At 36.7% G+C, this 25,446-nt stretch overlaps 1 protein-coding gene across 1 annotated transcript in view; it reads left to right on the forward strand.

Moving 5' to 3' along the window:
• LOC107699301 (protein kinase C epsilon type) overlaps window positions 1-25,446 on the forward strand; it is a 114,267-nt gene that overhangs the window by 13,421 nt on the left and 75,400 nt on the right. The window contains exon 2 of the mRNA XM_016500513.1: window positions 13,547-13,610. Coding sequence (XP_016355999.1) covers window positions 13,547-13,610 — 64 coding nt within the window. The remainder of the gene's footprint in view (window positions 1-13,546; window positions 13,611-25,446) is intronic.

The following is a 25,446-nucleotide window of genomic DNA, read 5'->3' on the forward strand; positions in this document are numbered from 1 at the left end:
ATCGGCCATCGGCCACCCTGCTTTCCAAGATATCGGCATCGGCTGTCAAAAAACCAATATCGGTCGACCACTAGTGCTGGCATCTATTTCTGCAGTGTCTCCAGTAGTGTGATGTTGTTGTTGTTGTTGTTCTGTTTCTTCAGTTTCAAGGCAGACTGTACAGTACGTGCATACTATGCTGATGATGACATTTACATCATGCGAGCTGTAGGTTTACCCTTGCGTACAGTAAAGAGATTACGTAATCAGATTCCAAAAATTAGGTACTCGTAATTAGATTATATTACATTTTAAAATGCTCATAATCAGATTACAGTTACTTTTTATGGATTACATGATTACATACTGTATGTGACCCTGGACCACAAAGCCAGTCATAAGGGTCAATTTTATTTTAATTGATATTATACATCATCTGAAAGCTGAACAAATAAGCTTTCCATTGGTGTATGGTTTGTTAGGATAGGACAATATTTGGCTGAGATACAACTATTTGAAAATCTGGAATCTGAGGGAGCAAAAAAAATCAAAATATTGAGAAAATCGCCTTTAAAGTTGTCCAAATGAAGTTCTTAGCAATGCATATTACTAATGATAATACATTTTTGATATATTTACGGTAGGAAATTTACAAAATATCTTCATAATGATTTTTGGCATAAAAGAAAAATCGATAATTTTGACCCTTACAATGTATTTTTGGCTATTGATAAAAATTTACCCATGCTATTTATGACTGGTTTTGTGGTCCAGGGTCACATATTATTCACACAATGGCATCAAATTATTCATAATTTATTGTTTTTCCCCAATTCTTCTTTTTCTCTTTTAAGGTTCCTTTTTTAACAATCCTATTGTGCGTCATACCATTTAGCTTTGAAAACTTGGATGTGTAATATCATTGCTGTTTATTAATGTTTGTTCATGTAATGCAGGGATTCCCAAACTTTTTTTTTCCCAGCCAAACCCCTTTGACATAAAATATCTTCTATAGTGAACTTCTATAGTGGTCAATGACAGACTAGAGGAAATGTGAGTTTTGCATTCTCATTTGCTCCAATAGTAGGGCTGAAACGATTCGTCGACATTATCGACAGCAAATGTTTTTGTAGTTGAATAGTCATTTGATCTCATATGACCTAATATAAGGTCCTGCAATAACTCAGTTTGACCAGTGTGGCGCTGTAGCGCAAGACTGTAACTCATCTTTCCCAGATACAATCAAATAGAAGACACACTTGCTTATTTGAGCATGTGGGCCGAACCAGTAAAGTGTGGGAAGGTTTTACAAAACTACATAGAAAAAATCATATGTAAAGGCCCCAATATAATTTCTTTTTTCTTCTACGCTTTGGAGTAAAAATAAGTTTGAAATACCTGAGCAGTGGTTTACTGTTAACAAACATTGCAAAGATGCTGAGAGCGGCGTTTAGATATGTATCTAAACATATTAGAATACGTAAATATGTGCTGGGCACGTTCCTCTCAATAACAAAATAAATGCAGTTAAGTTATGCTGTGATTATTACCTGCCAAGTGACACAAACCTTGTACACCTCCAATTCGATGCTCAATTGTCGATTCTGAGACGGACAGAACAGCTGAAACCCTGCGATGTGATGAGGGAGGAACAAGTTTTCTCAAGTTCACATTCTTTAAATAACAAAATAACTTAGAAAAGTCCCTACAGACGAAAAAAAGGGAATGCTTAAGAAAAGTCCTTTTGTGAATGTGTGTGTACTCATAGTTTAAACATTGGTCAATTTCTAAGGGCAGCATCTAATTGAAACAGATGAATGAGAGGTGGTAGGTCATATAGTGGTCTCAAAAGCATGACTCGAGTTTACACTCATGTGATGTCTGACTTCGTTTGCTCTTTAAGTAAATTCGCGCTAATGTAATAGTGTCTTGAAGGGATGCAGTGTAAGAATGACCATTGATGCTTGACGCTCTTTCAGCAGTCAATGTGTGCTGTTTGAACAGTAATGAAGAGTCACAAGAGAGATGGAGAGACAGAATGCGCGCCAGGAATGCTTTTAAGTGTAGGTCTCTGATTTGAAATAGTGCTGTCACCACTTGAAATATCAGCTAATGCACATACCAAAGCTTTTAAACATGTTAACACACGCACACACTGGCACACAAACCTTGTACAACAATAAACATTCTTGTGTAGAAAATGGCCTGCTGTGGAGAGGTAAATTATGTTTCTAGGTGAATCTTACGAAAATATCCAGGCCATATTTAACACCAAAATATAAATAAAAATGTAGCATTAATAAAATGAACCCCCTATAAGATTTTATTTTTTTTATCATTGGGACATTATTTTCATGACATTTTATTTTTTTGTACAAGAAACAAACATTTGAATAAGTAAATTAAACACAACTACATACACTAGCATAGCATATAGCACTGCAATTGCAATTGTAATTTTATTTTTAGTATAATTTGTTCATTATGTTCATTATAATGATGTTCAGTAATACGTTTTAATAATGTTTTGTGTGTTATGGTAATGAGGGATTAAAAATGCTTAAATAGTTCACCCAAAAATAAAAATTTGCTGAAAATGTATTCACCTTGACGTCATCCAAGGTGTAGATGAGTTTGTTTCTTCATGAGAACAGATTTGTAGAAATTTAGCATCCTCTGCAGTGAATGGGTGCCGTCAGAATGAGAGTCTAAACAGCTGATATAGCAGTGATATAATGCTAATTTCTTCTGAAACAAACTCATCTACATCTGGAATGGCATGAGAGTGAGTAAATAATCTAATAAAATTCTTATTTAAAAAAAAAAAATCATCTTTTGATTTATAAGGTGAAATATGACCCAGGCATCCTTAACCAATCATACTGTCACCAAAGGTTTAGTTAGAATAGTTTGCGAGAGTGCAAAAGAGTGCATATAAAAATGACGAGGCTCACAAGGGGTATTACTGATGCATTTTATGTTGTAGAATAAAACGTGAAAATAAGAAAATCTGTATGTGAAATACAGTGGGTACGGAAAGTATTCAGACCCCCTTCAATTTTTCACTCTTTCATGTTTATATTACGTGAAAGTCTATATTAACCTTATTTCAGGTATTTAACCAAAAACTCATTCAAAAAATCCATTGAAATCTGGACAATTGAACAGAAGTGTTAAAATGTTAACTGTTTCCAGATTTTGGCCTACAAATATATGTCATAGTATTAATATAGCATACAGTATTTTCAAATTAAATATTAGTTATTTGTTGCTTGCAAATAATGTTCTGTTACAATTCTTGGCTAATTAGAAGGGTTGTCAATGGATTGCTATTTATTATTTTCTTTTGTGCATGCAGTCAAACAGTTTATCTCGGTGGGCAGGACTGGCGCAACTGCAACTGAACAATCTTTGTGGGCACCTGTACAAATTTCAGTGTCCATCTGTTAGTTATAGTGCACAGATTTGAGGACGGCCCCGTGGAAATAGACAATTCTCAATGCTCATTAGCAAATATGAGGATTTTTGAAAGTGGTACAGGAAGCAACCCAACAACACAGCACTCGTGCTGCTTTCACATCCTCTTGGGAAAATCTCACTTTCGTGGTGTGCTTTCAAGCGATTTTAGTTGGAATAAAATGAATCAGCTGGGCAATGACATATTCACTTACTGACAAAGACAGGAAGCTTTTGTAGCCCTAATGCAACAAAATGAAGAGCAAATGATGTGCATTAGGTGTGTAATCAATGCTTTATCTGGGTGTTTTATCATTTTCGTGCTGCTACACAAGTATACAGGAAATATTAGTAGTTTTGTCATACAAGCTTGTCTTTTCATTAACCTGCTAAGTATGTATTATGTATGCAAGCTTTTTAGATCTTCTTAATCAACAGTACATATTTACATTTATTCTCTGAGCAGAACAACTTGGAAAGTCAAGAGTCTCAGGGCTCAGAGAATATTATGGCGGTGTTCATGTTCGTTTATCTCGTAATTATGATTATTCATGTTTTGACAGCATTAAACCTGTTTATTATTCAATAGAAACACTAATATTTCCGTTGTCTTTATGGTCGATGCTAAAGGTCCTGAAACAAACGCTGTGGACATTTAGTTGCCGTGTAAATACATTTCGTATTTAGAGACTTGAAAATGAAAATATTTAGTTATCGCAGAGATATTACTTCTCTCTGTCCAGGTTTATGTGTGTGTTTCGGTGGAGTCTCAATTAGCTTGAGGGATCTGGTGTGCGTCACCCTTCACATGAACACACACTCCGTGAGCGGCTAAACACACTGTCATCCGAGAGATAAAACACAACATGGCCCTGTGTTCTGCCCAGACAGCTGTTCTCGCTCACCTGTGCTTTCTTTCTCTCTTTTCATCTTACATTTTCTTATTTTGCCAGTTCTTTCCTCACAACAGTGTAGATTGTTCGTTTGCAAAAATAAATCATCTGACCATGCTTCCTGTCTGTCATTGGTCAGTGAAATAGATAGTCCTGCCCCAAAACCACTGAGCCAATATTGCTGTGTTGTACATATACGTTTTTTTTAATACTTAATCTTTAAGTGTGATATTTTTGAATATGCAGGCTTGCTAGAGGGAAGAGATCAGGTCAGGCACACGGTCAGTGTCTAGGGTCGAGGCCAAAGTGACCGTTTCTCCAGTTGTCTCTTTATCAATGATTGACAGAGATGAAATAAACATCCTCTTTTTTTCCTATTTTGTCCATTATCAGCACACATGTACAGACACACAAACAAAGTACTGTAACCCCTTTTGAAAAAGAAGTGTTCTTCACTGTATTAAATATACACTTATAGTGTACTTCAAATCTTAAAAAAGTACATTTTTTTTAAAAACTGTACCTGCAGGCTTATTTTAAGGTCCAGTTCTCAATATTAAACAACCATTAACTAATACTTTTGCCTCAATAAACTCCTAATTTGCTGCTTATTAATAGTTAGTAAGGTAGTTGTTACGTTTAGGTATTGGGTAGGATTAGAGATGTAGAATATGGTCATGCAGAATATGTGCTTTATAAGTACTAATAAACAGCCAATATGTTATTAATAGGCATGCTAGTAAGCAACTAGTTAATAGTGAGAATTGGTCCCTGTACTATGTCACATGTTTTCAGTGATGAAGAGACAACATACAATTTCCAGATACTAACTTTCACAGAAGAAAGTTTAATTGCCCGGACATTGCTCTTTCTGTGTTTCCTGAAACCTTTATTCTCTAATTGTTCCAGTTGATCCTTCATATTTTTACCCTAGAGGAAAATGTTATTGCTCAAACGTGAAACTGTCTGTCTTGGATGTTTCTGCTAAAATTCCTTAAGTGAAATAAAATGAGGCAATTGTTGGCATACATCAGTATAGCGCTACAAAATGCATACATAGACTATTAAATTAAAAATTGATAGCATAAATCATAGTTCCCGTTCAGTCGGTCACTCTCGACGTCACATCGGATGACCGACGAATTGGGATCTCGCTTAGAGAGACCAGTCTACTTCGAGTGTAAACTAAACGAGCCAATGCACATTGGCATGCGATTATTGCATCCAGCTGCCGCTGATCACAGCGTGAGTATAAGTAGGCAGCAGATGCAGCGCATATTCAGCTTTTCGCTTCGGAGCCGAGCTATCACATCGTTCTGCTCCTGACTACTCTACTGAGAGAAGAAGACTGAACGAGTTCAGCGCGCTCTTGGAGAGCTCTTCGTGTTGGCGGTACGGCGCTTCAGCGGTGGTGGTTTCCCGTGTCGAGTGGGTTGCACACATCAGGCTGCACTACCCACTGTTTGTGTTGCAGGTGATCATCTCCCCTGTGCGCCTCAGCACGCTAAAAGAGCTTTTTCCCTAAAAGAGCAAATTCGGGTGCGTCTTTTTAAAGACGACGTTGCGTGGCAAACTTGACGTTACGTCTTTGTAAAGACGATGTGGGTGTCCCGAGCCCTCAAGGTTGCATGATTGGTTCTCGGGGTGGTCCACGCTGGTTCTCAGCACCCCACCTCGGTGCCTTTCTTCCCTGAGGTGCATGAGGAGCTCATCAGGTCGTGGACGGCACCTTTTACTGCCGGAAACCGATCTGCTGGTTCCTCCTCCCTCACCACCCTCGACGGTGGTGCAGCTAGGGGGTTACAAGGGTCCGCCCGGTGGAGCGGTCAGTTGCGATGCAAGTGTGTCCTAATACCGCATCCACCCGGCAGGACGAAACGTGCCTCCCCTCCAAGGTCTGTAGGTACTCGACTGGCCAGCGATGCTTATACGGCCTGTGGAGAAGCTGCCTCCGCCTTATACGCTACAGTGTTAGCATCGAGGCTTACACTCGAAGTAGATTGGTCTCTCTAAGCGAGATCCCAATTCGTCGGTCATCCGACGTGACGTCTCCGTTCCCTCCTTCAGGGAACGAGGGTTACCATACGTAACCGAGACGATCTCTGACTTTTGATTGCAGACTAATCTGAACACAATTTGTTGAAATTCAAGAGGAATCACGTGACATACTGGGGTCATTTTAGATTATTAGAAATGGGATAAAACAAAAACAGGTAACATCCAGTCAAAATAAAACAAGGAAATAATTTTATAGATACACTCTTAAAAATAAAGTTTCTTTATTGGCATATGTGGTTCTGTGGAGAACCTTTAACATACATGGAACCTTTTCATTGCACTAAAGGTTCTATTGAAGAAAAAGTTCCTTTAGATTATTAAAATGTTCTTCACACTATGGAAAAATTGTTCTTTTAAGAACTGTTCACTGAAGGGTTCTTTGTGGAACCCAAAATGGGGAACCCGTTTGGGACCTTTATTTTTTAGAGTGTATATTACCTACATTTTGATGAAAAGAAAAGAACTAAACTTTTTTCTGATTACTTATAGCTCTCTTGGATCTCAAAATGTCCACGCTTGCTTCTTATTTATTAGCAAGCCTGTAATTCTTTGACCTGCAGATGTCCCATTTACTCAGACCGATCTAAATGCAAATATTTACTTCCACACCCTTGCGTACATGTGTGCACATAGACACATATGCGCAAAAAATGTCCACACATTATTTCCAGACTTAAACATTCACTCACTCTCCTTTGCTGCTGCAGCTAGAGCTGCTATATTTGGCGTGTCGTCGCACCTGCAAGAGCAAGAGCATTCAGAGATCAGCTTGAGCGTGACATCACAGGAAGTGGGAGGAAGGGAGAAGGTCACAAGGTTTTTCAGGATAACAAACATGTCGCTATAGCAAGCATTCGACAGCAGATCCGTACCGCATAGCGACTCTCTCCCACAGGCCCTCAGCGGGGAAACACTTCATTTCATCTTCTTGTAGTCTAGAAAAAACACATCTGTGCTCTCAGAGCCTGTGTCTGTTCAAATGTTTTGTATTAAATGTAAATGTGTTCAAATAGAGCAGTCTGAGTGTCTTGACCCCAGACTAGTAAATCAGTGCATGAATGTTCTGGAAAGCCTCCAGTGTGGACTTGATAAAATCCTAATTCATTCATCCTCCATCATGCAGGGAGTGAAGAAACCCCACAGCAGCCCCGGGGCTTACAAATACACAGTATGCTTCAAATATTTAAGTTTGATTTGAATATTCATCAATTCTGCAAACAGCTTTGGGTGGTTGATATGAAATACTTTGGGGAAACTGAAATGACCTGCGGTGTGACATTTATATACTCCATTTAAATATTTTAAATTGTTAGACAGTAGGCGCGTTTCCATTACCCTTCAAATTGCGCAAATTGAAATTGCGAATTTAAAATACTCCTAATGGAAACGCGTCAATTTCGCAAAGACGCCCATATATCGCAAAAAAGTTTTTACGCTCGCATGAGGTGGTTTTTCAGGCAATGCGAAAAAGGAATAATCCGCAAAACTGCAATGGAAACAGCTTTTTCGCAATTACAGGTCACATGGCATATGTAAAAAGTCATATGATCATTCTTCAACGTACTATAACCTCCAAGAAACACATCATACGTGGCCACTCTCCAGTATAAGGGGCTTTCCCTATCATTAATGCTTATACAATTTACATTACACACGTCTGCGGTGCAGTGTGGCTCTGATACGGCCACTGAAGCTGATTGCGGCCACAATGCTTGTTTATTCCACCATTAATGCAGTGCAGTGTGGCTTTGATACGGCCACTGAAGCTGATTGCGGCCACAATGCTTGTTTATTCCATAATCCAGTGCTGCTCTCTGTGCTGCTTCTATAAAGATACACGCATACGCCTCCTTTGAATAAATATCCAAAATCCCACCAAAATTCATTGCCATGACTTATCGCGAGAGGCAAAAGGTTATGTTTTAGTCCCATAACATTGGTTAATGGAAACGCCGTCATTACGCAATACTTTTTTTATCGACATTTATAAAATATCGCCAAAGTTTTGCGCAAATCTGTAATGGAAACGTGCCTAGTATTTCACAGTATTACTGTATTTTGATCAAATAAATGCAGCCTTGGTGAGAATAAGAGTCTTCTTTCAAAATATTTAACAAAAATGAACAACCCTAGACTTTTGATGTTCCAAGTATTTTGCTTATTAACTAACTAACTAACAGTTTTGTCTCATGAAATCTGTTTCCCATGAAAATGTGGTTTCTAGTGAATATGTGAGAATCTCAGCTATTGCAATGAACTGAACCTTGATACTGGTACTTTTGGTTTGGGAGTGTGAATTTTGCGTGTGTGTGAGTGCGCTTGCAAGCAGGTTTTTTTTTTTTTTTTGCACTGGTGCATCCTGTGTAAAACCTGTGTTGACTGCACTAACATGATACGACTTGCCTCTAACCCAACTCCCACACACATCCTCACTGTCTCTCTCTCTTTACTCTCATAGCATGTACAAATCTCTCCACTCATCCCCACATCCTCCCTCCATTTCCTGCTTTAATCTGGTTTTGATGGAACAGCCGTTATGCTGTCATTAGCTGCTGAGAGGAGAACCGGGCCTAATATCAGTCATTTCAGCCTGAGCACAAGCCTCACAGGGCTCATGTTCACATCGAGACTGTGCTGTTTCCTCTGCTGGTGCCACATACTCAGCATTTATTCGGCTAATCTTGACCATGTGTGCTTGTTTATTTCCATAAGTAAGGCTTCCACAGGTGGTGTGCAAACCTAATGAAGCAGGAAATCACACACACTAATTTAGTCAATGTGAATGTATTGTATGCACAGGAGTGTCTTTATTTATTTATTTATTTATTTATTTTTTTTGAGGGGGCAATAGCTTAAATATACATATACATACATGTATACATACACATACATATATACACTACCAGTCAAATGTTTTTGAACAGTAAGATTTTTAATGTTTTAAAAAAAAAGTATCTTCTGCTCACCAAGCCTGCTTTTATTTGATCCAAAGTACAGCAAAAACAGTAAACCTTTGAAATATTTTTACTATTTAAAATAACTGTTTTCTATTTGAATATATTTTAAAATGTAATTTATTTCTGTGATTTCAAAGCTGAATTTTTAGCATCATTACACCAGTCACATGATCCTTTAAAAAAATCATTCTAATATTCTGATTTGCTGCTCAAATACATTTATTATTATTATTATTATTATTATTATTATTATTATTATGATGATGATGATGTTGAAAACAGCTGAGTATAATTTTTTCAGGTTTCTCAGGTTTCTTACATGTATACATACACATACATATATACACTACCAGTCAAATGTTTTTGAACAGTAAGATTTTTAATGTTTTAAAAAAAAAGTATCTTCTGCTCACCAAGCCTGCTTTTATTTGATCCAAAGTACAGCAAAAACAGTAAACCTTTGAAATATTTTTACTATTTAGAATAACTGTTTTCTATTTGAATATATTTTAAATGTAATTTATTTCTGTGATTTCAAAGCTGAATTTTTAGCATCATTACTTCAGTCACATGATCCTTCAGAAATATTTCTAATATTCTGATTTGCTGCTCAAATACATTTATTATTATTATTATTATTATTATTATTATTATTATTATGATGATGATGATGTTGAAAACAGCTGAGTATAATTTTTTCAGGTTTCTTTGATGAATGGAAATTTTAGAAGAGCAGCATTTATCTGAAATATAAATTTTTAAAACACTTAATAGAAAGTATATTGCATTGATCATAGACTGTGTTTTACACTACAGTTTCTTTTTCTTTTTGGGTTTAGTAAATGCATGTATTTTGTGTATTTTGTTGCAGAAATTTTTTGAATGACCCATCTCAGAGTAGCTTTATAAAATGAGACAGAATTGCTGCAGTAAAGGTTTTATTTGCAACAGGACATTAGAAAAGGAAAGAAACCAAGAATGCAAGAAAACAAAAAAATATGCAATATAGCTCTCATTTACAGTATTATGTGAAAATACAAAATATACAGGAAAATAAACAGGAAAAGCCACTGAAGAATTGAAAAAAAAATATATAAATAAATGTGATCTAATCTGCCCAATCTTCTGTGTTTGGCCACGTTCACATCCACATCACACCTGATATCTTCTCTGGGCAAGGCATCTTGGGAAGAATCTTTTGGTATGCCTTATCCTTCCTGGTATTGTTCAGCTGTGATGTCTTGGCATTCAGCATCCATTGCACCCTGGAGGGACATTCGGAGGGACACCTGGAGGACACCTGGAGGGACGATGGTCAAAAACCTTCCATCTCCAGGCTCAGTAAAACTCCTCAATGAGGTTGAGGAAAGGGGAGTAAGGGCCAAGGAAAAGAGACATCATTGACTGACTGCACTGGGAATGGTGGAATGCCACATTGTTCCATGTGATCACATATATTGGCAAGTGGTCTCCCACCTGTCCCCTTTCTCTGGCACCAGTCTTTGGTACAGATCTTCTAAAATCTCACATTTATGCAGGAGTGCACTTTTCCACACAAGATCAGCCCAAAGAGGTCCTCTTTTACTGTATACTGTATGGTCATGTGATTGAAAGAACTTCAACACCTGAGTGTGTTTTCTAGATGGGAATAAGCTGTAATTTATATATTTGCATAATTTCAATCAGCTCTTGCTCATTAGCAATGTAATAAAATACAGGACACATATTTGTGTTTCAATTCACAATATGAACAGCTGTTCACTTTGACTTTAGCCTTTGGCATTCAGCATCCATTGCATCCTGGAGGGACATTTGGCCCTGTGGACAATGGTCAAAAACCTTCCATCTCCAGGCTCAGAAAAACTCCTCAATGGGGTTGAGGAAAGGGGAGTAAGGGCCAAGGAAAAGAGACATCATTGACTGACTGCACTGGGAATGGTGGAATGCCACATTGTTCCATGTGATCACATATATTGGCAAGTGGTCTCCCACCTGTCCCCTTTCTCTGGCACCAGTCTTTGGTACAGATCTTCTAAAATCTCACATTTATGCAGGAGTGCACTTTTCCACACAAGATCAGCCCAAAGAGGTCCTCTTTTACTGTATACTGTATGGTCATGTGATTGAAAGAACTTCAACACCTGAGTGTGTTTTCTAGATGGGAATAAGCTGTAATTTATATATTTGCATAATTTCAATCAGCTCTTGCTCATTAGCAATGTAATAAAATACAGGACACATATTTGTGTTTCAATTCACAATATGAACAGCTGTTCACTTTGACTTTAGCCTATAAGTTAGTTTTAGAAAATGATGTTATCTGATCTGACATACAGTGTGAAAGCATTTGAAAATTTGCCAGTAAAATTACATTGTTTTGGTCTTGGTTGAGCTTGTGTGTAAAAGAAGTTCAAGCATTTTAAATTTGTGTTAACTGTATGCATTTTGTGTCAAAGCAACAACAAATGTGTTAATTGTATAGTCTACACAGACGGATGTTGTGCTAGCTGTGTTAAGAGTTTAGGAAAATTGTTAAAAGTACTGAAAATATTGTCATAGCGATTTTAAAAAACTGTAATAAAAATGTTTCTTGAGCAGCAAATCAGTATATTAGACTGATTTCTGAAGGATCATGTGACACTGAAGACTGGAGTAATGATGCTGAAAATACAGCTTTGCATCACAGAAATAAATTATATTTTAGAATATTGTAAATTCAAATAGAAAGCAGTTTTTATTTTAAATAGTAATTTAATAATAATGTTAAATAGTAAAATATTCCACAATATTACTGCTTTTGCTGTATTTGGGTCAAATAAACGCACAAGCCACACACACACACACGCACACATTACACACACACACACACACAAACACACACACACACACACACACTGTTTTAGTATTCTTACTTTTATAATATATATTTTAACAGAGTTAGATCTGAACTTGACACCATGTGACTGCCTGTGCATTTGTGTGTGTATGTGTGTGTGGGAAAAAAGCAGCTTTGACATTTTGACAATGTATTCTTTGATAATATATTATTTTGTTCCACTGGAAAAAGTTTCTGGAAAACGGTTTTGAGCTTCACTTGAGGGTGGTAAATGATGACTGAATCTTTAGTTTAACGAAAGGTTTTAGACAAGAAAAAAAAAGACTTTTAGACAAAAACTTTACAAACAAATTATTAAAATTATCATTATCAATTATTTTATTTATTTATTTATTTATTTTTTGGCAAAATGCACTTTGTTCAATGGGCATGTGAAATATTGTAACATTAATCAGATTATCTATCATGCATTTAAACACCAAAATGTTAGTCAAAACTAAAGTGACATGTGGCCAAGTATGGTGACCCATACTCGGAACTAGTGCTCTGCATTTATCCCATCCAAAGTGCACACACACAGCAGTGAACACACACACACCGTGAACACACACCCGGAGCAGTGGGCAGCCATTTTTGCTGCGGCACCCGGGGAGCAGTTGGGGGTTCGGTGCCTTGCTCAAGGGCACCTCAGTCGTGGTATTGAAGGTGGGAGAGAGCGCTGTACATTCACTCCCCCCACCTACAATCCCCACCGGTATGAGACTCGAACCCGCAACCTTTTGGGTTACGAGTCCGACTCTCTAACCATTAGGCCACGACTTCCCCCACATTAGTAATAAACTGATAAAACATATTTATGTACAATTTGACATGTATACAACTTTATCAATTACTAGGATTTTAGCCACTGTTTCTTTTTCTGTCAGTTTTACAAATCATTATTCAAATACATATTTTCAATGTAATATAAATTACCATACAAACTGCATACCTAATAATAATTCTAAAAATAAAATAGAAAAATTATTTTTATTCTTATTTTATTTTCTGCACTATTGCTCTTTACTTGGAAATTTGATATTCTAGTACTGCTAATATTGTTGTATTCTTTATGATAAATTGTCAATTTTTCCTTATTTGTAAGCTTTGAAAAAGTGTCTGGCAAAATGATTGTTCATTAATGCTCATTACTGTTTAAAAGAGTAACTCTGCTTTTTCATACTAGGATGTGTTTACTGTAGAACGCATGCATTAACTTGACTTTTAAAAAAGGCTGCATTAAGAGCATTAAGTACAGAGGCCAGTCAAGATTTTTAAGGATGTTCCTTTGCTCTGTTGCTAAAACTTTTGTTCGATGGTCCTTACAGATAGACTTGGAGCCAGAGGGAAAGGTTTATGTCATTATCGACTTGTCTGGATCATCCAGTGAAGGTAAGACAGTCTTGTAAACTTTCTGTGATCGCATTACATGTCATTTAAAGACTGCATGAATCATGTCCCTGTGTAACCATTATACTCAATATAAGATTTCTCAGAAATACAGACGTCTTGTGCTGCCTGATACAGTAAATACTCAGTTAAAAAAAGTTTTCATTGGTGACAGACACAATGAACACTCAAAGCTCACTCAAATGCTACCATTATGGCATTGCTTGAAATGCAGACAGACTTTGCAAGTCTGTGCAGCTGCTCTTTCTGGAAGTCATATGAAGAGCTGCAACATTCTGATCTTGATGTTGCCTCCAGTGTAACTGTATATATTGAAAAAAGCCACTGTGGTGCATGATCATTGGACCCAGATCCTGCGTGGCCTAATTCCACCCAGATTACTTCCCAGATGTGCCTCTCTCATTGACACTCCCTACGGCCCAACTCCCATCAGACCCCTGCCTTTCCTGGATGCACATCAGAGATGGCCCAGTTCAAGAGCTCCTTCATCCTCTCGGCTCCATTCCTGCTCCTGGAGGCAGAACATGTGACCACTTGTCTCTCACGCTGATCTAGATGCTGCATATCGAACATCTCCTTGTTTCTACACAGACGTTATGTCTACACCAGGGGTGGCGAACTCCGGTCCTGGAGAGCCGCAGCCCTGCAGAGTTCAGCTCCAACCCTAATTAAAACTCACCTGCCTGTAGCTTCCTAGTAACCCTTCAGGCCTTGATTAGCTTGTTCAGGTGTGTTTGATTAGGGTTGAAGCAAAACTCTGCAGGGCTGCGGCTCTCCAGGACCGACGTTCGCCACCCCTGGTCTACACCATCAGTGGTGGGATGGCGCAGTTTGCAAAACGATTAGCCAGGAATTTCTCAAGGAGTAGACTATACCTCCGAAAAGTGACAAGAAATGGTAATATATTGGGATGACATATGTTGCGTTTTGGATAGTGATCCAACAAAATGAGAAGCCTCCAAGCATCTTAGCTAGCTTAGGCCCCGTCCACACGGAGACGCGTTTAGCTGTATACACATAAATTTTGTATCATATAGGTGTTTCGTCCAGACGGATCCGGCGTTTTGGGAGAGTGAAACCGGGTCCCAGAGTGGATATATCTGAAAACGCCGCCCTTGCGTTTTCGTGTGGACGGCAAATCCGTATATTTTCTGAAACGATGACGTCATCAGCCCGCGTCTCGCCCCTAGTCAGCCACTGCTATGTCACGTAGCAGCAACAAAAACATGAACAAACACTGAACGACTGTCTTTTTACTAACTAACATTAACACAGATTAATAAATGTATTGTTCCATGTTCGTTTGTATACCGCGCTCAAGGTTTATGCACATAGTCCAAGTCTTCTTCTCCGTTTTTAGTGTATCTCTGTGGCAGAATTACAGCGCCACAAGCTGGTCTGGCATGTATACTACATTGTTTTGTGTCGGTTTCATGGTTTCGTGTGGACGCAGATATTTCTTGAGACGAGGGGAAAAAAAAGATCGGATAGGGAAAGCTCTGGCTTCGTGTGGACGTAGCCTTAGCCTGAGGAAGCTTAATAATAAATCTGGAGAGAGCTATCCGTTAGCACTCCCATTCGTGTCAATGGCAGGAGCTGCGGTGTTATGCGAGAGCCACAATATATTATCGATGCCGAGTTTGTGCTTGCTCAAAATTCAGTGTCAAGACGCAATACTGCATCAAAGCCAGACTGAATTTTACCTGCTTAGACCCGCCTTCCCAGCTAACAGTGAATGTTTTTTAAAGTTACATAAATGTTAGGACAAAACGTTCTTAAAGGAACATTCACTCATAACATTGAGAGAAAAGGTTCTGAGATCTGCCTTCTTGGAACATCCTTATGTTATTTTTACGTGATGAACGTTCTAAGAATGTTTTTATAACCTTTAACGTTATAATCATGACAAGAAAACGACATTCGTAGATTATTAAAAATAACCAAATATTGTTCAAATATTGTTATAGTTTGGGTAAGAAGTAAGATGTTAGTAGAATATTGTAAGAAACATTTTAGTAACCTTTAAATAACGTTATAATGATAAGAAAACTGGACATTTTAACATTCTTAGAATATTAAAAATAACCATTCAAATAACATTAAATTGTGGGTGAAAGTAAAGTTAGTAGAATGTTGTAAGAAACGTTTTGTAACCTTTAAATAATGTTATAATCACAACAAGAACACTGGACAATTTAATGTGCTTATCATTATTATATCATAATTGAAAACTTTCAAATACCATTATATTTTGGGAAAAAAATAATGTTGTTAGAAACATTTCTGTAACCTTTAAATGTTATAATCATGACAAGAACATTTTTCAGCATTATAGAAACATTTCAAAACAATGTCCCTACAGCGTTTTTATAACCTAAATTGTTACCTGGGTCAGCCCTAGTATCGAAGCATACAGTTGTAATTGCAGTGTACTGTAAATGCATTTTATCCACCTCTGAGCTGTTTAAAGACACCTAAATGCCACTTCAGAAAGACTTCTGTGTCATCTTTGCAGTGTAAATTTGGCAGTGGTTAAATTAAACATTCCCCTTTCTTTTTTTAATGGCCTTAGATTAGCATGCTAACAGCTTAAGCTGAAATATACTTTGGTATTTACTTGTACACTTTACAATTAACACCGTAAATCATCAGCAGCATAGAATGTGCGTATTGTACACACAGTAATCGATTTTTCTAACCCTGTATGCTCAGCTAGTTTGTGTACAAAGTGGCAACACTGGTCATAACTATTATTGCACAGTTGAAAATTAAATAGAAGAGATGGAACAACAACAAACTACTGGAGACGACAAAAAAATGTGTGCATTGACGAGTGCATTTGTGACAGGGTTAAGATATAGGCCCACACACAGCTGTGTGTAAATGTACAAAGACAACTTTATTGCTCATAACTTCTGGAGTGAAATAATGCACAGATAATGGACAAAGATGAAACTTAGTGCGCATGTGACGAGTGCTTGTGTTCATGCACATTATCAAATGGGATGTTTGGCTCCATTTTCGGCTGCATGCCTACTTTGGCCTTTAGCCTACTAGCTTAGCATAATACTAACTGATCAAGTGAAGCCTTTTCGATTAGTTAATATTACAATAATGTGCTACATTTTTGATCAGGCGTTGAGGAAGAGGATAGGATTCTTCGTGGACACAGAAGCTTGTACAACACCGATGTTGTGACTCACCACTCACACAGTGAAACCAATAGGAGAAAATAATAATACAATGTAAAATAACTGTAAATTAAACTGAAATGTTTAATTTGTCAGAATACACTGCTTTTTTCAATGCCTTTTAATGGAGAAACATAATTTGACTACATTGGTGAAGTAAAATCAACAATGGCTAACAGGCTCATGCTAACTAGCTAAACCAGCCTGCAACAAACAGAAACTCACTCAAAGCTGGTCTTATAAGAAGGGTGAACAAGCTTTTTGACATTTTGGTGGAACTCATTGTTAAGCCCAAAGTATACTTTGAATTTTATGTGTTTGTGTACCGTTAAATGGATTAGAATTGAGAGCTAAATGAAATGCAACTCTGCATTAGCTGCAACTTTTCAGGAACAGGTCAGAAAGTTAGCGTTGTGTTTCTGTGTCACACTCTTACTCTGTTTCAGACGGTTTTAATTGGACACTCACTCATTTCACTCTCAGTACTGAGAAACAGTCTACTTGACTCATATTTCATTGTGTTTAATCGCCGTTTGCATCAGGAAGTGAATACTTAACATTTCCTTTGCATGAAAGTTGGATGACTCATCAAAGAGTGGCAGAGAAGATGTGTTTATCAGCAGCTGCAAAACTGCAGTTCATTTTTCTGAGTCTGGTCTGATGTTATAGATATTGATGATAAGCCACAACAAATATTAAAGAAAAACATTCAGTACATTTTCCCATTGCATTTGAACATCATGGTTAATAGGCCTTTGAAGTGTGTTGTGCATCATGAGTTTTGCAGATGCCATTCTGCGGTCTGTTTTTCAGTACAGTTTGCAAGCGTAAATCTGATCTGTGCATGCGTCAGCTCCATATTGGCACTGGTTCTTCTGATCAAATGGGCCGGTGGCTTTGGCTGATTTTGGGTTTTGAGCCTGATGGTTTGGTTTGATTTGAAATTGATCCCAGGGCACCCATCATGCTCAGCAGTACTGAAGTGAACAAAAGGTCACACAGTGGGTCTAGTGCCAGGGTCTTTACAGCAAAGGAACCTGGGAGTCTGGCGTTCACCTCAGAAACCCACAGGCTGTAGATTTTGCCAAATATTAGTGCACCTCCAGACCTGTTACACTTTACATTAAAGGGGTCATGACATGGATTTTTTTTATTATTATTTTAATATGTTCCTTGAGGTTTACTAATAATGTTAAAGTGTTTTGCAAAAAAAAAAAAATGTTGTGAAAAAAATAATTTTCGACCTGTTTTAAGGGGCGGGTCCTTTAAGGCTTGTCAGGAATTGGCCACTGTTATGATTGGCTAATTTCATTGCATAGGAAACCGTATCAATGCCCCCTTACATGTGAGTGTTTTGACAACAGGATCAAAATTAAACAGTAATTTCCAGACAAAGCATTATGAAATCATTTACGTACGGTTTATGAGGCAGCTGCAGTCAGATCTAGTACCGCTTCATCTTTCAACAAATGTTTCTTTGACACAAATGCCCCGATAAATCCTTAGACACAATCCGGGATGCCATTAAAAATAAACTATCCACTTGTTCCTTACGCTGGGAAAGTAGAGCATAACAATAGCAACCAGAAGGTTATGGGTTCAATTCCCAGGGAAGCTTACATACAATTACATACTTCGGTTTTATCAGGGGTGTAACGATACACGTATTCGTATTTGAACCATTCGGTATGAGGCTTTCGGTTCAGTACGCATTACAAACCGAACGATTCGTTGGACTTATCCTATGACAAAATTAAAGTGTGTGAAATATAATGTTCACAGCGCCACTGTGCTCAACAAGGCAGCCCAGTCGACGTAACAAGTGATGTCTGCACATCCCACCCACAAAGAAAAACACACTACTCCAGTAGGGTTGTAACGGTGAGGTAGTATATTAGAGTTTTCCCTCTTTTCCTCGCTTTTAAATGCCTAGTAAATGCCTGTGCACATTTTACTTTCATTTCGAATTAGCGGCAATTTGGCATCAATTGATTGAATTAACAACAACAAAACGGTATGAAAAACTCACTTAAATTAAACATAGAATGTTTAATTTATTAACAAAGTGAATACAAATACACCATGCTATAGGCCTAATATAAAATAACAAATATCTTACACAAAATTTAAATTAAATATAAAACACTGAAAATCAGCAAACACGGTGGGAACCAAATAAATAAGAAACGAATGTTAAAAAGGCTTCCAAAATCATCTTAGATAAACGGCAAATGTCAAAAGGTTTTCCAAAGTCTAAAATATTTTTAAAGCAGGCGCTTTTGTATTTCGTTTCGAAACTAAATCTTTTGCCAACTTCTTGTCTTCTCACCTCACTCATCAGCTCGACTCTCGTCACATGATAAATGTAATCCGACGCCTGCAGCTGATCTGATGCGACTGTTGTTTGGCACACTGCATTGTTCAAAGTAAAAAAAAAAAAAAAAAGATCATACTTTATGATATTAGTTTTAATAAATAAAAATTTATAAAAATCAAGGACATTTTTCTGGCATATCCTTCTTTTTGCTGTATCGAATACGTACCGAACCGTGACACCACTGTATCATATCGAATCGAACCATGAATTTTGTGAACCGTTACACCCCTAGTTTTTATGCATACGTGAGGGTCTGTGTACAGAATGCATGACACAAATGTTGTCACCATAATAGTATGCACGTACGTATGTGCACCATCCGATTTTTGTAACCGCGCATACTTTGTACTTGTACTGATTGAGTTGGTTAGCTAGCGTATGTGTACAAAAAATGGCGTATACTTTAGGCTTAAGTTGCTTTGGATAAAAGCATAAATGTAAATGTTAGATACTTCAAAAAATGTCTGTATTTTTCTTTTTCTTTTTTTTTTGCCCTTACAGTGGAAGTTAAAGGTAACCAGGGTTGCCAAGTCTATGTAAGAAAACTAGCTCAGTGTCCCAAAACTAGCCCCAAAACTTAAAATATGCCACTTCCATACCTCAAATACATATTTTACAGTCACTGTTTTGCAATACATGCAATTCTAAATTGAGAATCACTATAAAGTAATCATAAAGACAAAACAAGCTCTCTTAAAGGAGCTTTCACAGGTGCTCTAAGACTACTAGTGCCTCTTTCTCACAAAACTTAACATCTAGCACAGCCTTATCATTTGTAGACTATAGATTATTTCAGTACAAGCATTTGAGTCAAATGCAATTCATGCAATATGTCAAACCTTTAACCTGAGGGTAAAAAAAATCAACCTGCGGCAATAGTTTAAGCATAAAATTCTGGATGAAAACTGCTAGCTTGGCAAGCCTGATGTTGGTTTTGTTACCAACATTCTTGTTATCAACATTCTGAATAACTTTTTTGTGTGTTCTAGTCAGAAAAGTTTAAAAGTTTTGTTTTGCTGTTATGATTATATCTTAAATGAGTAGCTACAAATGAGATATGGCCATATGCCTCCCTGACCACTGTTCAAAACTACCGAAAGTGCTTTGAGTGAACATCCTGCACCCCGTTATCTGTATTTAGTGTCATGTTTGTTCTAATCCTCAAACACAAAGTTTACACTCTCGTACATGAGTTGTCATGCACTATTCCTGCTATGGACATCAACAGTGCCTTGAATTATACTATGAATCTCGTTGAGAAGCAATCAGACATATGATTTTTGCCTGGTGGGCCATAACGAAGGAACCCTTGCCATATCTAAAGACTTGAATAACATTGGAGATGAATAGTTTTTAATTGGGCCAGAAGGCAACCACCTAGAACACTCATAACACCCTAACCACCCGTAATACCATAGAAACCATATAGAAATGTGTTATCCACTGTTCAAAATAGCTTAGCTACCCAATAACAATGCTCTGGCAGCCACTCAAAACGCTCTACCCATAAAGGGATAGTTCACCCAAAAATGAAAAATTGTCATTAATTACTCACCCTCATGTCGTTCCAAACCTGTAAGACCTTCATTCATCTCCGGAACACAAATTAAGATATATTTTGCATGAAATCTGAGAGCTTTCTGACCATGCATAGACAGCAACACAACTGAAATTTTCCCAGGCCCAGAAAGGTAGAAAGAAAGTGCATTCCTCTGCTTGTAAAGAAGCCGCAGCGCATGCAGGTACTACGTCAGAATACCGGCTACTGCATCAACAGCATCACATGCATGTGACGTGGTACTCTTGTGAACGTGCGTTGAAGACTGACATGGAACAGAAGAATTTGTTGAATAAAGTCGTTATTTTTGTTTTCTTTGCGCTTAAGAAATATTCTCCTAGCTTCATAATATTACGTTTTTTCCCCATCCCACTGCATCTCATGTTTTTAAATGATGAAAGTACTCTTTGTGATTGGTTTTCGGTCCTTTGTATTAAACTATACATACATGCAAGACGCTGTGTTTCATTGTGAAAGTGAAACTACTTTGTTTGGCCTTCCGAAAGAGAACACGACTAGAAATCAGTGGTTAAGTTGTATTTACAACACTGTTCCAGAACAGTTCAACCCAAATATTCAGATGTGTGCAGCACATTTTATGGAGGACTGTTTCCTGATCCTGGTAGAGTAGACTACAATGCCGGCTGTTCTGACTCACAGTCTGTAAGTACGTTTTTTACATATAAAGAATTTGCCACTGACGATTCAAACACAAGTTTTGAGAAGTGTAGAGTAGCGCTTATTGTTTGTCATTTCTCTGATCACAAATGCAGACATGGTTTTATGTTTACGCGGTGCGATGCAACGCGTAAAAAGACAGTATAAGTCATTATAATCCGTAATTATGTCCCCACTGGATGCAACAAATGCCTCGTTTATAATGGGTTTTAATGTTTTTGTCTCGTCGCTCCGACCGGACACTGCATCACAATATGGTAAGGGGTGTAACATTTCTGTCACATGCTTGAGGTATTCGGCCAATCACAACACACTGGATAGCTGGCCAATTAGAGCACACCTCGCTTTTCAGACCGATGAGCTTTGTATAAAAAAGAGGTTTTTTGAACCTTAAACACATTTCATTACACCAAATACACCAAATAATGTTCTTTTTAGCAACATCATATGACCCCTTTAAGCAACTTTATTAGTTACATATCGTTTATAAACATTATTTTAAACATTATGCACTTTTTTCAAAGATAGTCGTATTATTTTATTGCTTTGAAGAAACGTGCATAATATTTTGCTCGATGCGCCCTCTTGTGGCCTCAGGAGAGAAGCCAAAAGCTTTTTTTCCGCTAACTGAAATTATGCCTTTTAAATTTTAATATAATTCGAATATTGATCATGTTTAAGTACACAATTCCAATGTATTTTTTCAGCCATTTTGACAGCCCTAGTCCTTACTACTTTTCTGGGCCTTGAACGTGGTAGTTACATTGCTGTCTGGAGGGTCAGAAAGCTCTCGGATTTCATCAAAAATATCTTAATTTGTGTTCCGAAGATGAACGAAGGTCTTACAGGTTTGGAACGACATGAGAGTAAGTAATTAATGATGGATTTTCTGGATTAAACTCTTTCTTTTGTTTTCTTATCCAGCACAGGCTGTCTTTTCCTCATAACTTTAATTGAGTAATGCCTCTTTGGTTCTGATCTTTGTGTGACTCTCTTTATACATGTTAATAAATGATTTGATGAAGCCTTTATTAAGTCAGATGCCAGTTGAAGAAATTACTTTATTAATCTGCCTTTTTTTTAGAAAACTTTTAGGACAGCTGGAATGTGTGTAGCTGTGTGGAGTGTTTGTGAATGTTTTTGTCAAGCAAAGCAAGTGTGAACATGTAAAACCCTTCTCTTGGTAAATTGTTTTTTTTTTTTTTTTTTTGGAAGTGGCTTGTCAGCGTCTAAAAGTATATTTGCATATCGACAAGTTAGTGCTGTGGTTTTAAGTTTTTAGGTCATAGCCCCAAAATGGCTTGCACGTTTGTTCTAATAGGGTCACAGACAGTGAAAAAACACCAAATGCAAAGAATAAAATGCAGCTAACCCTATAACCATGCAGGGTTTGGAAAACAATATAAGTAGATATACGCTACCAATACACTACTTTTATTCAGCAAGGGTGCATTAAATGAATCAAAAGTGACAGTATATTTCTGTTTTAAAAAATGCTGTTATTATGAACTTTATATTCATCAAAAAATCCTCAACAAAAATGTATCACGGTTTCCACAAAAATATGAAGCAGCTCAACTGTTTTCATCATTGAAAGTAATAATAAATGTTGTCTTGAGCATCAAATCATCATATTAGAATGATTTCTGAAGGATCATGCGACACTGAAGACTGGAAAATTTAGCTTTGCATCACAGGAATAAATTACATTTTAAAATATATATATTCAAACAGAAGACAGCTATTTTAAATTGTAATACTATTTCCCAATATTACTATTTTTACTGAATTTTTGATTAAATAAATGAACCCTTGGTGAGAATAAGAGACTTCTTAACAATATTAAAAAAAAATCTTTCCAACCCCCAACTTTTGGTAGTGTATAAGCTTTGAAGAAGGAGACAAAAAAATTCCCATATTTTGTTGCTGACGTCATATGAATGTGTCCAATCAAATGCTATAGTATTTATCTGCAAATGTATTTATCACTTGGTATAAAGCTACACTCTAAAAAAACATATGTAAAAATAGGGCACAATGTACTTTATTATTGGAAGGAATGTTTTCCGTATTTATTTTTTACAAGTGTTTTACCAGTATTTAGAATTTTACACTGCATTGCATTGTGTTTTAGCGTTAATGGAAATGTCCGTAAAATGAATGAATGATGTCCTTTGTAATGAGCTGCCAGTACTTTTTCTTTCATTTTTTTTTTTTACAGTGTAGCAAAAATAGTCAAGTTCCAACATATACCAGATGCGTAGTGTACACTCATCTTTAAAAAAAATATTAAACAATAATTTAAATATGATCAACTGTACAAGAGAAAAAATTTAAAATCACCACAGCTTTTTTGTGATGTAGCTGTAGAGAGCATGAAGCTTTCAAAATTCAATTCTCCTGTAGACTTTGTGTCAAATTAATCATTTTGAATGCTGTGTGTGCAGTTAATATACAGTCTATTGGCATTTTTAAGAGCACTTTTGTTTTTGTTTGTATGATAAAGCTGTTGGTACTATATTTTGTGGCCACATGATGTGCAGTGTAAAATCTGGGTCCTGAAGCACTACTAGTTAAGATGTTCAGTGGTAGCACTCGACTAACAGTTGTTCTTTGAGCCGCTGGCCTGGAGTCACCCAAGCACGACCACTTGAGACTCGGCAGCTGATAAATCAATAACGACAGGAGGCAAAACAGTGAACAAAACCTGTTCAGGCTAATCCCTAATGTTGTAGAAGCTTTTGACGATCACAGATCTCTGGACCGGACACACACACTCACACATGCGGAGTGGTGCTGTTCTGTTTGGCCGAGGGACACAGAGTATCATGGAGGGCGTTAATGGGGTGATCCAGACTGGCTTAAGTCTCTGCCACAAATGGAGCAAATAGAGTCAAAGCTTTAGATTTAAAATATTTGGGCCTAAATTTAAGATTTATGTATTTGAATTGCATATCAAATTTCCATCCATTTGGATTACACTGTTTCAGTGTTAACTAATAAAAGTAATGTGATGCATATATGTTAAGAAACATTATTTTTCTGCACAAATTGGCATAGTTTATAATTAATTCATATGATTTTATTTAAATAATCACATTTTAAAAATGCATTTATTCAAAAAGCCTGGAATCAGCATAAATCTATTCATTGTGAAAGCAATTAATTTTATTTAGGTAAAAACTATGAAAATGTTCATCCATCTATCTATCTATCTATCTATTAGTTAAAATGGGAACAAATTGGGTTTATTTATGATAAATACATAAACCTGGATATTGTGTATTTTAAATCACATTCAGTATATTACAGAAATCATACCTGGTTCTTACCTGTTTCATTTATGTAAGACTGACATAATTGCATCACTAAATTGAATTTTAATTAGGTTAAAACTGTGCAATCCAAGTGGATGGAAATGGGATGTGTGTGTGTGTGTGTGTGTGTGTGTGTGTGTGTTTGAAACCTTACAATAAAGTCCCATTCGTTAATGTAAATTAATGCATTAACTAACATTAATTAACAATTAATTAACAATAAGCAATACATTCGATACAGTACTTAACAATCTCTGTTAATGTTAAAGTACAGCTAATTTATTGTTAGTTTATTATCTCAAATCCATTAAATAATATTCAAAAATATTTAATAATGTTTTAACAAATGTCGATGTAGTAATATTAACTAAGATTATTTAAATGCTTTAGAAGTTTTTTTTCATTGGTAGTTCATGTTAACTAATGCAGTTAACGAATGTTAACAAATGGAATCTTATTGTAAACCGTTAAAGAAAATATTAATATTAAAAAATAAGTAGGTTTCTCCAAACTCTATGGACTGAAACTTTATGAAAGAACAACCTTCAAGCAACAGTTTTCCTCTGGGGAAAATATATGAAACATCAAACGGAAAAATGAGAAAATAGTTGTTTCAGGAAACAGAAACTAAAGCAAAAAAATCCAAATGTCAATGTGAAGGCAGGAGTTCCACAGAAGTAGCTCTGTGTGTGTGTTA

This window comes from Sinocyclocheilus anshuiensis, unplaced genomic scaffold, assembly GCF_001515605.1.
Source record: "Sinocyclocheilus anshuiensis isolate Anshui unplaced genomic scaffold, SAMN03320099.WGS_v1.1 scaffold450, whole genome shotgun sequence".
Classification (NCBI taxonomy): domain Eukaryota; kingdom Metazoa; phylum Chordata; class Actinopteri; order Cypriniformes; family Cyprinidae; genus Sinocyclocheilus; species Sinocyclocheilus anshuiensis.